Source organism: Dama dama, chromosome 18 (assembly GCF_033118175.1).
Source record: "Dama dama isolate Ldn47 chromosome 18, ASM3311817v1, whole genome shotgun sequence".
In the NCBI taxonomy this organism is placed as follows: domain Eukaryota; kingdom Metazoa; phylum Chordata; class Mammalia; order Artiodactyla; family Cervidae; genus Dama; species Dama dama.
In genome coordinates, this window is record NC_083698.1 from 59178677 (window position 1) to 59196198 (window position 17522).

Below are 17522 nucleotides of genomic sequence, written 5' to 3' on the forward strand. Positions count from 1 at the left end.
AGAAGCATAATTTCTTTCAGTATATTAATTTTGTTATGTGTATTTTACCTTCACATAATGAGAACCCTTTGAGCAGTTTGGAATGCTTAGATTCTGTCCTTAGGTGTTTAGGTGTTTTACTTGAGTATATTCTCTAATTTCTCTTATATGGTGGTAGTCTTTTAACAGCTCAAGCCATTGAGGTGCCAGGCGTGATGCTAGAAGATGTAGATATTAAGATGGATTAACCATTTTACCTTCACATAATGGGAAACTTTTGAGCAGTTAGGAATGCTTAGATATTATCCTTAGCTGTTCAGATTCTTTACTTGAATATATTCTCTAATTTCTCTTGCCTGGTGATAGTCCTTTAACAGTTCAACCCATTGAGGTGCCAGGCATGATGCTAGAAGTTGTGGATATTAAGATGAATTAACCATAAGCTCAGTCTCAAGTACTCTAGCATACGGAACTGTGATAAAGTAACTTTGGAGGAAAGTTTTTACTTTCGCTTTAGGTTTGAAGGATTCATTAACAAAAGAAAGTGTGCCTTACAAACACATAAACAATTTCAACTTTTTATAGATTATTTGACTTAATTTAAACATACAGTCATTAAAAGAAAAAAAATAGAAACAATAGAAGTAACAGCATTGTTGTTCAGTCGCTGTTGTGCCTGACTCTTTGAGACCCCATGAAATGCAGCACACCGGACTTCCCTGTCCTTCACTATCATATATGTGAAACATACATGTGTAACAGCACATACATCACCAACATCCAGACTTGAACAGTGCTGGCGAGTCCTGAATGACAGCAATCTGGAGTCCCAATTGGGAAAAGGTCCCAGGCAGTGGCCAGACCATTGGTGAGACTTCAAATTGCAGCTTTGAGGGATCCCACTTATAATTCCAATACACAAACTGATGCCGTCATCAGTTAGCATGCAAAAAAGCAGCTCTGGTTTTACCGTCTTTTACAGTGCTGCTTGTTTCATCTTGTGAGTCACAAGACATCTTAGACCCTGGGAGCAGGGAAGAGGGGGTTGGCCAGACCCTCAGGGGCTCAAGAAAATTCTAAGACCTACTCCCTTTCTTCCCTAAAGTGCTTCCAGACTTGCTGTGCTTGCAGGCAGGCATGGATTCTGGGCAGTGTCCAGGGAGGTCAGAAGCAGATCAGAGGCCTGCTCTCCTACTTCTGAAGCCTGAACAAGACTTCCTCCATTTTAACTTCCCTAACAAGGTATAATGAACTTTCCTGGTGCCTCAGCGGTAAGGAATCTGCCTGCCAATGCAGGTGACACAGGTTCAATCCCTGGGTCGGGAAGATCCTCTGGAGGAGAAAATGGCAACCCACTCCAGTATTCTTGCCCGGGAAATCCCATGGACAGAGGAGCCTGGTGGGCAATCTGTGGGGTCACAAAGAGTCAAACACAACTTAGCGACTAAACAACAACAACAATACAACAAGCAAGGTTTAATAAGTATGTTGGCAGGACAGGCTTCTCAAAATACCACTTTTGAATTCCTTTAACTTTGAAGGAGGAATTAAGAGTTTTCAGGCATATAGCATAATTAAAGTGAAAGTCACTCAGTCATGTCTGACTCTTTGCGACCCCATGGACAGTAGTCCATAGAATTCTCCAGGCCAGAATACTGGAGTGGGTAGCCTTTCCCTTCTCCAGGGGATCTTACCAACCCAGGGATCGAACTGGGGTCTCTTGCATTGCAGGCGGATTCTTTACCAACTGATCTATCAGGGAAGCTATCAGGAAGCATCATTAAAACGCTAGGTATTTCGGAGGATCGTTGCCCTGTGCAGCCTGTGTGAAGGGTGTGTGGTGGGATTAACCAGAAAAAGGCCAGAATGTGGGCTTCATGGTGTGAGCCATGGAAAAGCCAATGGGACTTCAGACATGGGGAGGAGATGCTTAAATCTGTACATTTAGATATTGACTTCCTTCTCCAGGAAAGACTTGGTGTGAAACTGGTAGACTACTTCTTAGTGACTTCAGCTTCTGAAAAGAAACTTGTAAACTCTGAATGGTCCCTTGAAAACAACTGTTAGTAATATTAGGAAGAGGTTGAATATGGAACTTGTCAAGATTGATTTGAAAATCTCATCCAGTGGATTTAAGAAGAGTCCTTAACTTCTTTTTATGTCATTTTGTCACTTGGGCATTAGGGAGGCCAAAACTGCAGAATGCTTTAAGTACGGATTAACCTCAATTTAGGAATAAGTTGTATTTTTAAATTTTGCAAGTCATTTTGGACTTAGAGTGTATTTCTCCATATAAATATTGTTACAAGATGAAGTCATCAAATGCATGCAGATCAAAAGGGAGGCAGCTCTGTCACTGTGGAGAGAAACTGGCTGGAGAGGGAGGCTGGGTCCAAGTTCTTGCTTTGGGGGAAATACCCTCTCAGAGGCCCAGTTTTTCATCTGTAAAATGAGAATAAATACAAGATTGTTGTGAGACTCAAATTGAGAGAGCTTGTGAAGGAATTCTGAGAATTAAGGCAAGTACTAGTTATGAGGTCCACGCATAAGGGATTCAGTGCAGGGTAGGTGGGCATCCGTAGTCGTGGCTGGAGCTCTGTGGCTGGCAGGTTATCACAGAGGGGTGAAGGGGGCCACGGCACCCTGGCTTCATAGCTTCACAGTTCCCGCTTTCTGCCTTAGAAGGAGGAAGAGAGAAAGGACGGTGGGTGTCCAACTTTAGTGTGCAGAAGACTTGGCTGAGGAACCTTAGGAAAGCAGGTTGCGGAGCTCCACTTCCCAGGAATCCTAACTGGGTGGGTGGGCAGGAGGGTCTGTGGAAGAGACCAGGACTTCTGAGTCACCTGCTAGGGCAAGGCGACCTGGAGGAAGGGAGAGACTTCGAGAGTTGGGGAGAGAGATCCGGGGGATCTGCTGGTTGGAGAGGGGATGAGATTTAGGAGCCCTTGAGGACTGAGCAGGACAGCGTGGAAGAACCTCCTGTTCTGTTTCTTTCTTGGTTCCTTCTGCCCTCCTTAGCGCAGTGAAGTGATGCAGGCTATGCATGGGGTGGGGAGCAACACGAGGCACCTACTCTGCACTTTCTGAGCTGTGGCTGGACAGAGGTGTGTCAGTGGGAGCAGAGCCCGGCGGGCCTCTGGAACTCTACTGTGCTGGGGTTCAGAGCACCCCTAACCACCTGGAGGCTTAGGCAGCAGGCTGCACCTAGGCAAAGGGTCCGATTTACACTGATCACAAGGACTCTATTTTTGAAAACAAAGCAATTACGTGCACACTGTGTGTGTGTGTGTGTGTGTGTGTGTGTGTAGCTAGCTATCAAAGTATATTCAACTTTGGTTTATTATGTGGACATGATTTAGGATTATTTAATTTTCCCCCTTATATGCATTAATTCAGCATTTGAGTCAGCCTTTGTTTTCAGCTTCTTGCTAAGTACTACTATGGTAGAATTCAGTAAAACATTGTTTCTCCCCTCAGGGAATTACATTCTATTTTGTTTAAACAGGATTCTAATAACTGAAGAAGAATAATTTTCAATGAAGAAGCAGCTCAAATCCTGTAAGGCTGAAAATTGATGTAATGTGACATATAATCTGGTACGAAATTTCTTTAATCAGAAAATGGAAGGAGTGGCCAGTTTAGTTTCAGAGTATTGGTAATTTGTGTGCTTCCAGCAAAACTTAAGAGCCTTACAGAATTCTCAGCCACAGGATTGCAGTCTTCTGAGTTAGATTACAAAGCAAACCTTCACTCTTTGAACACCATTTTTCTTATAGAATAGTTTTGGATTTTTTGAAAGGTTTTTTTTTTTTTTAATGTTCTGATTTTTAGAATGACAAAAATAACATATGTGTTAAACTGGAAAAATTATCAATTTTGTGACACCGCCAAAAGACTATACACAGGATTAATAATCACCAGAATATATTTAGAGAAAATCGTAATCTTTTCTGTAGGCAAGAAGGCATGAAAAGCTCTTTGGGGATGCTTTAAGAAGTTTTTGTCATTTTATGTCTTTATGCTTAAATTATGTGCTCACAAGGCAGTATCTGCTTTACTTACTGGGGTTTTCATTTTCAGATGACATATACGTAGAAGTTATCTCAATTGAATAAATTAAAGCATAATTCTATACTTTTATATAAAAATAGCTTCTATAAAATACACTGCCCTTATCAACAGATGAATTGTAGCTTTTTTTTTCTTTTTTTTTTTTTAATAATAAAAGAATGATGAAAGGGGAGTAAGATACTTTAGGTTAAGGAGTCCTTTGTTACAGCCCCTCTGTCCTCCACAAGAGGCCACACAGTACAGGGGTCTTAGGTTAGAATTCCTGCTTCCAACTTCCCTTTCTCTGTTTATCTGCTTTGTTTCTTGGGCTAGTTTCTAAAGTTCTCTGAGAATCAACTTATTATCTATATGTATGCTGTATGCTAAGTCGCTCAGTCCTGCCGACTCTCTGCAACCTCTTGGACTGCGACCCCGTGGACTGTAGCCCTCCTCTATTCGTGGGGTTTCCCAGCAAGCATACTGGAGTGGGTTGCCATTTCCTCCTCCAGGGGATCTTCCCCATCAAACCTGCACCTCATGAGTCTCCTGCATTGGCAGGTGGATCCTTTACCACTGAGCCACCTGAAGCCCTTATTATTTGTATACCCGGGAAGCATTGGTACTTAACACATAGGATGCTTGGGAAGACTTATTATGTTAGTTCAAGTAAAGCGCTTAAAAATGCCTAGCAGGTAATAAGAATTCAGATGTTAGCTGCTTTATTACTACAACTGCTACTAATTAGCTATTGTTATTGTTAAATTGAAATGAAAAGAGGAATTTAAAACATTGGTCAGATTATGAATCAACCTTGGAAACTGAAAGAGGGTCATTCAGATGCTGAGAAATCCAAGAATTGCCTAGTGCTGCAAGAATTGAATTAAAGGAAGGCACCAAAAGGACTTTGTGTCTTCTTCCTTCTGACGAATTATAGTATTCTGAGGGAACAGAGAGCTGATGATCTTGAAAAATCATATGTATTACTGCAGAATTGTGAAGGTCAGAGGCTAATTTAAAGGCATAATGTAAAATGCATTTCTGTTAAAGTCACCAGAATACTGTTTGCCCTCTTTTACCAGAATTACTTAGTATTATTCTAGAAGTTTATCATTATTGTCAGATGGGAAGAATAAACTAATAGTAAAATTATTAAACAGGAACGAAATGATCTCTTTAAAGTATTACTTAAAATGGAGAATTAGAGATGATAAGCAAAAAAAAAAAAAAAAAAACACTAAAAGAATCAATTGTATAGCAAAGGAAATACATTACAAATAAATACACTTCAAAAATAAATACATTAACAATATCCAGTGAAGTATAATGAAAACAAAATTTCATGTTTATTAGCAGGGGAAAAAGTGTTAAAACTCCCAGGAAAGACTTGATAAGAAATATGAGTTAAGTTTATATTATTAGTTCTACTGATAGGAGTTTTGTCAGGGGCAATTGAAAAGAGAGTTGGAATAATTGAATCATATGTTTATGGATAATAACATATATGTGCTGTAAACATGTAGATTCTTCCCATATTTATTTATGAATGAAATAAAAGTTACAATCCCTAAGGGATTACCAAAGTGTAAGTGTAACAGTTCTTCAGTGTGATAAAGGTGGTATTTACATTCTGTGACAGAAGAATAATCTGTTCAGGACATAATAGTTAGGTCATTAAGGAAATAAAGCCCAAATTTTATTATGGTGGTATGACATCTTTAAAGGAAGTGGATAGTAGATTGCTCAACAAGAAATCAAAGTTTCAAAAGATCAAAGAACCCTTGACAAACAAATGTCAAATGACAAACCTAGTTAAATATTTGTAATTTCAATGATCTAGAAAGAGTAACTCTTTGTCTTTTGTAACCATTAGTATCTTCTAGGTAAAATGAACTTTAAAATTTTTATGTAGAAATACCTTTATAAAAGTAAGACAATAAGATCTGAGCTGCTTGTCTTTCATTTCTAAGAGTATTTCATAGTTGGTTTCCTTGTAGTTACTTAATCAGAAGCCTACAGTAAGATGAATCTTGTGATATAAGAATAGTGAATGGTGTTTTCCGGATTCTTTTTAATGTGTTCTTTGTACTTGAACAGAAGGCAAACTATTGATTCTTGTATGAGACTGGTTTTATTACCAGTTTTTCTATTTTCCTATTTTCTTTCTTCACCTCTTTTTCTTCCTGTTTTATTTTAAACTTGTTTAAAAACATTAAAACTTATTATAAAAATTCAGATATTGCAGCATGTATCGAAGTGATAGTTCCTTTTTTCTATCCCTCTCCAGTCCTGTTCCCTGAAGTTACCATATCTTTATTCTTTTGCCTCTCACCATTGGTTCTATCCTTCTCTTGCAGTTGAGTTTGTGGAACTTTCCATCTGAAGATTTCTTGTATGGTTGTGGCAAATAATATTAATAGCTCCTCATTTATTTTGTTGAGTGAATGAAAATTATAGCTATATGCTTAATACTTTTATAATTTACTCCATTGATATTTTAAGCAGAGCTCTGGGACTTTTTTTGAAGAGTCCCTGTTCTTTATCCACTCCCTAAGAGTTCAGGATTTACAGTTCCCAGACTTTATCATGTTTATATTTGTAATGCTTTTCTGTAAGGTGAAAACACTTTTAATGCTAAAATAATGGTTTACGTTTCTTTTTTTTTGCAGCTGCCTTTGCAGCAGTGTTGCACTGGTAAGAACATTTTTCTCCTTGGTATATTTTAGGCAGATGTTTACAGCCTATTGTCCTATTTCTCATATATATATATATATGAATAATTCCAGTATAAGGATGAATATATATTATATGCAGCAAACTAGTATGAAAATGTAGTTTAATTGATAAAGCCAGAATAATGCAATTTTTAATAAAAAAGAGATCTATTATTAATGAGGTTATATTTGAAACTCTGCTTAACAGTAATATAGTGTTCATATTGAGAAGATTAAGTTTTTTAATCTTCTGGATAGAAAGAAATATGAATTTCATAAATCAGACATTTCTGAAATAGTAACCCAATGACATTTATAGTTTAATCTACAATTTTATTGTATTTGGCTTATAATATCATTATTCTGGTTCATTCTAATTTTAAAATCTAATTTGAATGTGTTTTCTTATAGAGAGAAATTTTAGTGGAAATATAAGATATATTGAGTGGAAGAGCAAATATGGATACTGTTGTGTTTGAGTTTTATCACAAAATTAAGTGCAAATATGTAGAGTATTAATATTTTATTTTTGCTTTTAGAGTTTCTTTTAAAATTATACTTAGTACCAGTTTCAACACTGTTGCTTTGTTACTGTTTTGTTTTACAGGAGTCATATAACACACCTCTTTGAAAATGATCGTCATTTTTCTCACCTCTCAACATTGGAAAGAGAGATGGCTTTTCGCACTGAAATGGTTAGTTTTCATGTAGTATTTTATTGTAGTAGTTTAACAATCTAAATATTTTAAGCTTCTTATGGAAATTTTCAAAGATATTTTAAAGTAGAAAGAGTAGACCCAACTCCCCCTACCCATTCCTCTAGCTTCAACAACTGAGGACACACAGCCATTTTTCTGTCATCTACATTTTCATATACCCATCTCTTTTTAAAGGAAACCTCAGATACCATATCATTTCATCTGTAAATATTTTTCGTGTATGTCTCAAAAGAAAGGACTTTTTTTTTTAACTGCAGTATCATTGTCACACTTGAAAATATTGAAGAACAGTTACTTAATATCATCAAGTATCAATCAGTGTTTAAATGACCTGGAGGAATGGGCATTTACTAACCATAATAACTCCATAAAGAAGAACTTTTGGTGTTCTTTCTGAGCTATACTTTATACAGGAAAGACGGGAAAATGCTTGATGCTTTCCTTCTATTACAGCTTTTCAGAAAAGTAAGTTGCTTCTCTAGCATCTTTTAATGGTGACAAGCAGAGTTCTGTCTTTGGGTGTACCTTTACGACCTGAGATTTTAACAGATTTCTTAAACTTACCTGTTTTTCACTGGTGAGAGCCCTTACAGTTGGCTCTGTGATTCCTTGATATGGGTGGGATTCCCAGATGGCTCAGTGGTAAAGAATCTGCCTGCCAGTGCAGGAGATGTAAGAAACTTGGGTTTGATCCCTGTCCCTTTCCTCTAGGGAAGATCCCCTAGAGTATGAAATGGCAACCTGCTCCAGTATTCTTGCCTGGAAAATTTGATGGACAGAGGAGCCTGGTGGGCTATATAGTCCATGGGGTTGCAGAGAGTTGGAAATGATTGAGCGTGTGTGCATACACACACACACACACACACACACATGTACACACATTCACTCTCCTTTATATGACCTCACTAGTATTCTGTAGCTTCCTTACTTTCTGGTACTGCAAGACATTTCCTTTCTAGACCTGTAATCATCCAGTATTCTAAGGAGCCCTAATTCCTTCCAGTAGCAAATGGTATTTAGAGGCCACAATTTTGGTGATAGAGGTGCTCATTGCTAGTATTTTATACTGGATTGGCCATTGTGTCTAAGCCTTTTTAGTAGATAGAATTAGGAAACAATTTTTTAAAAAGAAAAAATAAATTATTAATTTCTATTTCTAAATTAAAACTTAGGATTAATTACTTTTTTGATACTAAATTTGTATCTCTTCTGTCAGCCTGAGAATCTTGGTTTCATATTACCTATATTTGAGGAATAAAAGTATCAAATATATTGTTAAAAATGATTACTAGAAATAATTTAAAACTTGTTCATGGTTTTAGTTTTGACTTTAATGTATATTCAACTAGGAGTGTATAGTAAAATTACTGTATCTTAAATTTGTTTGAAGTCCTTTCCCAATTTAATAAATAATTCTTATATATATTTTTGGGTATTTAGGAATATAAAATTTTTTGTTTTTAAATTTTAGTTATATAAGATATTTACATGCTTCCAAAATCAAACCTATAAACAAGGTAGGTTGTAGTTTCCTGGGGGGCTGTCATAACAAAGTACTTGTACCTTAAAAAAGCAGAAGTTTATTTTCTCACAGTTCTGGAGGCGAGAAGTCTAAAATCTAGGTGATGGCAGGAACATGTTCTCTCTGAGACTTCATTCTGGTTCTCATGGTTCTGGCAATCCTTGACTTGCATTGTAGGTACCATGACTCCAATCTCTGCCTCTGTCTTCATGAAGCATTTTCCCCTATATCTCTGTTTAAATTTCCCTCTTATTATAAAGACACCAGTTATATTTCATTTGGAGTCAGCCCTTCACATCATGTGGCCAAAGTATTGTAGCTTCAGTTTCAGCATTAGTCTTTCCAATGAGTATTCAGGATTGATTTCCTTTAGGATTGACTGGTTTGATCTCCCTGCTGTCCAAGAGACTCTCAAGAGCACAATTCAGAAACTTGAGTTCTTTGGTGCTCTGCCTTCTTTGTGGTCCAACTCTCACATCCATCTGTAACTACTGGTAAAATGTTTTTTTCCTCAAAATGGGAGTACTACCACTGTCCCTCTCTCCTGTCTTCACAGCCCTGGTTCTGTAGGGCTGTTACCTTACGCTGAGCCGAGAAGAGCCCTTTCTAACATTGAAAGAAGCCTTTTCTAACTCCTCAATTAGTAAGGGTTAATAGGGGTTTCCTAAATGAGCATGTGACTGAGTTATATGACTTTTTAAAGGTTAAAGCTATTTTTGAAGCAGTTTTAAGATCAGTTGTTCAATTAAGACAAGGTTATGCTAAAATATGTAAGTTTTTTGCAACCTGAGCATATATTAGTGATCAGAAACCTGAGAAATTGTAGCTGTTATGTGTGTGATTGCTTTGTTTTGCAAAAACAGTACATTTAAGTTTTATTTTAAGCTAATTCAAGGCATAGTAATTATTTACTTTTTATTATAACATGTGCTTGTTTCAGGGACTGTATTATTCCTACTTTAAGACTATTGTGGAAGCACCCTCATTTTTGAGTGGAGTATGGATGATTATGAATGATAAACTGACTGAATATCCCCTTGTTATTAATACATTAAAAAGGTTCAATCTTTACCCTGAGGTAAGATACTTTTTCAATTATGATTTTTTTACTTTATAAAGTATTACTTATATTAAATGGTGATTCTGAATCTAAGATCTAATTCAATATATTAAATTTTATCTTTTTTAAAAAAGTAAATGGGTATCTTTTCTTACAAAAGAATATGAAAAAAATCATTATTTTTGGGGTCTTTAATGATTTTATGGAAATGAGTATTATGATTGCATGGTTTAGAAAACGTGAAAACTAGATTTGGTATATTTATAGGTATTACATTACCTTTACATGTCATTTGCCGAATACTGTTTCTTCCTTATCTGAGATTCTTCATTTAATTGGATGCGTTTTTCCCCTGGAGGGAGTGGAAGAAGGGAGCTGAGATAGGAAGGCAGTGCTATCAGTAGCCATTTAATGCATCCCTAGGCATTCTCCAGGACCTACCTGGGATGTGACTTCCTCAGTGTTGTCCTTTTTGAGGTTCTGTTAAGCACGCTTCCCCTTGGCACCCCCTTCATAGCATGCTGATGCTGCTATGTTGCCTGATGCAGCAGGGCCTTGGCTGCCTCGGTGCTGTGAGATCTCAAGCTTGGGCTCAGTATCAGCACTAATCAGGGCTCTTGGTCATTTCCCATTGAGTAAAAGGAGTCTAATTTCCAGATGAACTGAGTTAGCCTGCTTAATTATGTAGGAGATAGAGACCAATAAATAACCACCAAAGTGCTTATTGAGTACTTTCTATGCATGTATGCATTTACTTTTCCAGCAATGGGATCACACAACACTTTTTTTTTATAAGTGCTTTTTGTCTTTTAAGAATATTTAAAACCGTCTTCCTAAATCATCTTTTTTCAACAGCATCATTTTTTATGGCTGTAATGCAATCTGCCATTGTTTATTTAGTTCATCCTTTATGAAAATTTTAGTTGTTTTCAACTTTTAAAATATCCTAAAGCTGCAATAAACATTCTTGAAGCAAAATCTTTACACATATCCATATGTTTTTTTAAACTCTAAATTTGTGGATGGGGATACACATATACGTATTTTTTTTAAACTATACATTTATGGATGTGGAACTATTTAGTTCAACAGAATATAGGCTTTAGTGATTTTGGTACATGTTGCCAAAATGCTTTCTAGATAGGATTTATTAATGAAAATTACCACGGGCAGTGTTTTTGAAAATGCTTGTTTCTCTGCATCCTTGCTAATTTAATGGCTAAAAAAATTAGATCACATGATGTGTTTTGTTCATTGCTATATATTTGTGTATGTACATGTATATTTTCAGTGCTTTGTATTAAATGCATTTTCACTTTTGAAAATAATTGCTTATTCATGCCCTTTGTCTATATTTTTATTGACGTTTTTAAGAGCTCATTATATGTAGGAGGTTAATACTATACTATATGGATACGACATTTTCTCCAGCTTTTTGTTTGCACTTTAGCTTGGTACAGTATGATGTGAATGTATTTTTTCTCTTCAGAGCTATCATGTCTATGAATCTTTTAGATTTATGTTTTTTATTCATTCATATATGTTAAAAAACTTCATTCTTAATTGTTTTTGAGATTTACATTTTTAATTTTTCTTGAATACTCAGTTTTGGGACAAGAATCTAACCTTTTATTTTTGCAAAATGGTTTTCTGTGTAACCTAGCACTTGGGTGAGTGGTCCATTTTCTGTCTGCTTCTTTTATTATTTCCAAAATTATTATACACATACGCTTTCAACTACTTTTGGACTTTCTGTTCAGTGTCACCTTAGGTTGAGGTCCTGGGAAATAGGCTTTAAGATGGAGATCTGTACCTGAAGTATATAGGGGAACTCCCTTGGGGGCAATATCTGAAGGGGGATGAAGGAATTAGGAGGAGGCAGGCAGAGGACTTGAGCTGTGATACCGTCCTCAGCCAGTGTCTGGGGAAGCTCTGGAACTGGGATGACCCTACAGAGTTGTCCTACCTGAAGCAAGGACCTCTGGCCTTTATATTCCCCCCACTGTTGACTAGTTATGGCTGCAGTTACCCTTGGGGAGGGTGACCTTTAGTGAATTTACCCTCTGCTGCAGAGGGTAGCTCCCAGAGAGAGACCCAGCTGAGGGCTGTCAGCCACCAGCCCTCCCAGCTGCTCAGGGAATGAGTGCCTCAGCCCTGAAGAGAGACCTGTGGCACTCCACTGCCTCTGCCTTGGTTACTTTGATCTGTCTGACTATTCTTGTGCCAGCGTCACACTATTTTAATTTTATAAGTAGCACATTTTATTATCTGTTAGGATGTTTTCTTCAGTTATCTCCATTTTGTCATTTTATAACACATCTCAGTAGACACTTGAGGTTTTGCTTAGCTTTGTTTTATGTTTATGAATTAATTTGAGGAAGAATTCACATCTTGAAAAATTAAATCTGTTCAGGAAGATAGAATATCTTTCTGTTTGTTCAACTCTTGTTTTATGTCCCTTAGTTGAATTTTATAGCTTTTGAAGATTACAGATTTGTATATCTTTTGTTATATTTTATTCTTAGCCATGGGTGAACAGGTGAAGACTGACCAGTGAAGAATGTACATAGGGGACTGTGAAGCTCCTTTTACTAGATTTAAAGAGACCCAGATGGGGATGGTACAGGAAGGGAAAATTTGTCAATTATCAAAATATCTCAAAAATATTCTAGTAAGGAAACTGTTGAGGATACTTTTTTCTTAGAATGTCTCCTTCTCTTTTTCAATTAGGTAATCTTAGCCAGCTGGTACAGGATTTATACCAAAATAATGGATTTGATTGGTATTCAAACCAAGATATGTTGGACAGTTACCAGAGGAGAAGGACTCAGCCCGATTGAAAGCTGTGAAGGCAAGTTTCTGTGATACTGTCCTGTTGTCTGTTGCAGTATAATAAATTTATGGCAAACTTAGTGGTGTAAACAACGATTTTATTATGTTTATGGTTTCTGCTAGTAGGGAATTTGGGCAGGGTATAGAATAGTTGGTTTGTTTCTGCGATGTCAGAGAACTCTGCTAGACTCAAGTGGCTGTGAACACTGGAATTAACTTGGAGCTACTTCACTTACATTCTGGCTGCTTGACTGGGGTACCTGCAAGGCTGAGCCCAGCTGAGCCTCACTGGGACACCTACAAGTGCCCTTTTCATGCATCTTCTGCTTTTGTATAGCATAGTACCTCAGGGTAGTTAGGCTTCTCATGTGGTAGCTCAGGGCTCCAAGTTGGATACTGCATGTCCTTTTCCATATGGCTTATGCCATGGTCTGCTGAAGCAGTCACAAGCCCAGCCAGACTTAAAAGCAGGGGCACAGACCCCAGACCTCTACAGGAGGAGTATCCATGCATTTGCAGCCCTGTTTTATAACCACTACAGCTATTTCTCTGGTCTTACCTATGTTCTACACTAATGTCATGTGTTCATATGGGAACCAAGGCAACCATTTAATGTATCTGGCAACGATTTTCAAAATAGTCACATATTAATGTGAATTGTCAGATACGTAAAGTAATCTATAGTTAAAGTTGTTTTTTTTTTTTTTTTTTTAATTTTTAAAGGATTGGGAGATCCTGCTTGCTTTTATGTTGCTGTAATTTTTATTTTAAATGGACTAATGATGGCATTGTTCTTCTTATATGGCACATATTTAAGGTAAGACTATTCATTTTTAATATGTATGGTTTATACTGTATACTAGAATAGTAAGAACAGTGAGATAATGATTGACTTATAGTTCAGTTTTATGACAGTGTCATTTCTAATATATCTATTAGTAGATACAAAATTATTTCCCATTTGAATGATTTCACCATTGGCATAGCCAGCCACATTTAAAATAATTTTAAAGGCTTAAGTAGAGCAGGGCGGGGATATTTGATAAATATTAAATATTCGTGGGCTTTTGTACATAAGCAGTGTATATTGGTTACATAAAATATTGGGAACATAAGGGAAAGGACCATTTATTGTCAAATGGTGTTAGTGACTATTCTGCTAATGTTAAATAGAAATATAGTCTATACAGATATTTAATAATTGACTTTATTTACTTCATAGTTGAGCAACATTTCTAAAACTAAAAGTTTAGCATATTTTCTGAGTTTTGTGTTTCTATTTCTCCTTTTTTTGACCATTCCTACTACTACTTGTTTGAATTATTTTAGTTTCAGAGTATCTTTAGAATTTTCTTTTTTCACTTCTTCCTGATTCTTTGCGGTCCAGGAGTATAGCTTATGTATGTAATTTTCAATTTGGGTTAACGCATGTGAATCTGCTATTATCCTGTTGTCTTCTTTGCTTTGGAAGTGTGGCATTTTCAGTTTAGTACCTCAAAGATCTCTTGCATCCTAGCTCAGTGTCTGAGTATATACCAGTTGCTTGATAAATATTTGTCAAATGAGGAAGCTATTAGATATATTTGCATAAAGATATAAGATACTTTGATGCTAATATTTCTGACTTTGCTCTAAGTAAGTTCTTTGAATTATGTGATTAGGGGAGACCGAAATGAAAATTCATGATTAAAAGATGATGTGAAGAATTTTGTTTTTGAAACAAGATACACAGAACTAATTTAACAGAATTATCTGGTAAGCAGGAGAGGAAGCTGACGTTTGAAGGAAAGCAAAGCCAGGGTGCTTTGTCTCATGAGAAGCCAAAGTTAGATGAGTTTGGGGGGATCTATTCATTTTGGTGAGTAGTACCCAGCTGTCTTTATTGCATTTGGGAAATCAGAGTTTAAGAGAAGTTAAAACATGGAACATGACATTCTTACAAAATTGCTAACCTATAGTTCTGCTGTTTTTTTTAATTGAAAGAAGAATTTCTAAACATTAAAAGTAAGCATGCAGTATCATTTTCTTATAATGCTTACTATAACAATTATTTCAGAGGTTGAAGACACAATATCTGCTACAGTGAATATGAGACTGGTTTTGGTTGAGGGATTTTTGGTACTTTGGGCCCTGGCCAGAAATTTTTTAGTCTGCAGAGAGCAGTATTCTCCCTCCATGTTCATTTGTTCAGTCTGCACCTGAAGTGCATACTAAGTGGTCTCTTTCTGAGACTGCACTTGGGTTCTGAGAGCATGGTGGTGGGGTGAGGTTGGAGATGGCAGCAGGTGGGCGTGTGTCAGTCAGAGAGAGACAACAAGGATAAAGTGCTTTCAGTTCTGGAGGCAGGAGAAATTTGTTCTGTGTGGAGCAGTCGATCTAGCTCTGTCTTGGAGGATCAGAGCATTTTGGATAAGTGGAGGAGAAAAGAACCCTGGGGAGAAGCAAAGGTGGACATTTTGGGATAGGGAGTGGGTAGAAGGCAGATCAGATTTCGTGGGATACAAATGACTGAGGAGGCATTGTGGAAGATCAGATTGGAGCAAAGAGTTGGGCTGGTTGATGAATGACCTTAATGCCAGACTGGTTGGAAACCTCTTCCAAAGCAAGTGCAGGAAATCAGCAATGTGACCAATAGAGGGACAAGATTCAGAGCTGAGCTATGAACTCATGTGACCTTTGACACCCACCTCACCCCAAAGTCAACCAGTGACCAATTCAATAGTCTGTCAAACTGGAGGGTGTTACCTCGTAGGGGATTTTAAGATCAGTTTAGTGAGTTGGGACCAGCAATTCCTACTTGGGTCAAAAAAGAATACAAATATAAATAATAATGCATACCATACTTTATAAAATAGGTGTCATTTAGAGAAACTTCTGTTTGTTACTTATTGTATAAATGTATATACATGTATGTGTGCTGAGTTGTGGTGTAAAGTCTTATTTCTTACTGTAGTTTTAGGCTAAAAAAAAAAAAAAATCTGTAGACCACTCACTGCTTGGGGTAGCAGGAGGGAGTGACTTTACCTTAAGAGGATTTGGGTCTTTCCAAATAGCTGTCTCTGGTTCTTCTCCCAGCTCTGAGTGCTGGGTCCTGCTTCAGCCGCACCCATTTTACTGCTCTGAGCCCAGCTGGCCCGTTTGGTGTGGTCTGACTCTTGTACTTGGTGGCCTACCCTCTGGAGCTGTGCTTGGGTAGAGACCACACTAGTGTCACGTATTTTCATTTCCCTGCATAATCTCTTTAGTCCTGTCCAAACACATCCTAAAATCTAGAAGCCTCAGCCATCCCCAACTGAGCATTGTGGAGTCACTTTTATTCTCTTGACAGTTATACTGCACCCTGGGGGCCCAGGTGTGTAAATTATATTCTAGTAGGGAGCCTTGGTTTATATTATGGTGAATCAAGTCTCCTATCACTTTTTCTATGATTGTTTTTTCATTGCATTTTTAAATGTTCTTGACATGAATATTTTTTAGAAGTCTCAAATTACTAGGTAGTTCTTAATGTTTCCTTCCTTGATTGTTAGGTTTGTCACCCTTCTAATTTTATAAAGTGGGATAAAGCTGCAGACTTGTTAACAAGTAGGTTAAGAATAAAGAGGAGGATATCTTCAATTGAATTTAGAATCTTTTTTATAAAAACTATGTTTCTGTTGAGAAATGAAAGTTGAAATTTCTTGAGCAGATTAGAAATTTATAGGCAAATTGAGTATGATGTTTTTAAATCCAGAAGTATATTTGTTTTAAAATAATACATATATAAGTTTTCTGAAGTCAAGTAAGCCAGTTCATTTCACCAGAAATGGAAGTGGAAGGGGAAACAGAAAACATATACAAGCAGTGAAATGGGGCTGGGCTGCCAAACTCTGACTTGAGGAGATGAAGTAAGATGTTTTTGCAAACATGACCTATTCATAACATACCTTTTTGTCTGGAATTCTCAGTATTTTAGTATTTCTTCAAAATACCTATTGTTAATTATTTTCTACAAGCTGTGTTGTTAAGTCATAGTTACAGTTATGTATTTCATAAGATAATCTGATATTTCTCAGCTGCAGACTAACAGTTTCTGGGTGCCAGTTTCTCAAGACCCCACATGTCTCTGTTCTGCAGGGAGGTTGGAGCATGTGAGAGTAGTTAGCAGGCAATTAGGAAAGTCCTCATTGCTTCTTGGGGAAGCTCATTCATTCCTGAGAGATGGAATTCTCTTATTGATAAATGCCAAAAGCTTTTCTTGTTGGACCTGAAGGGCGGATGTCATGCAAGTATATTATTATAATATTAATCCTTTTCTTCTTTGTTGTTTGATTTTAGTATTATTCTGGAAATTGAGATTGTTAAGTAAGAATAGTTTGGATGGTATATATAACTATTTATTCACCCTGAAGTTATGGTGTGCTGATAAATGTTTAACAGGCAGCTCTCTGGAAAAAAATACATATTAAATAAAATTTATTGTAAATTTTATTGATATGAAAGATGTATACAAATAATAAGAGAGTTTCTAAACAGGATTTCTTTTTTCTTTTTTCTAAATAGCTCACCAGAGATACTCTCACTAGTTAAATGAAAGAGGGATGTGGTCCTGGGATACAGAGATCTTGTGGAATTAGGGAACAGGAAACCAACTATTTGGGCTTAATAAAAAC

The 17522-nt window shown here is 36.7% G+C and overlaps 1 protein-coding gene across 2 annotated transcripts in view; it reads left to right on the forward strand.

Moving 5' to 3' along the window:
• The window catches only part of DPY19L1 (dpy-19 like C-mannosyltransferase 1), a 94122-nt gene that overhangs the window by 10564 nt on the left and 66036 nt on the right, over window positions 1-17522 (forward strand). For both annotated transcript variants that reach the window (XM_061165381.1, XM_061165380.1), the window contains exons 2-6: window positions 6696-6720; window positions 7348-7435; window positions 9922-10059; window positions 12772-12892; window positions 13597-13690. In XM_061165381.1, the coding sequence (XP_061021364.1) occupies window positions 6696-6720; window positions 7348-7435; window positions 9922-10059; window positions 12772-12892; window positions 13597-13690 (466 nt within the window). The remainder of the gene's footprint in view (window positions 1-6695; window positions 6721-7347; window positions 7436-9921; window positions 10060-12771; window positions 12893-13596; window positions 13691-17522) is intronic.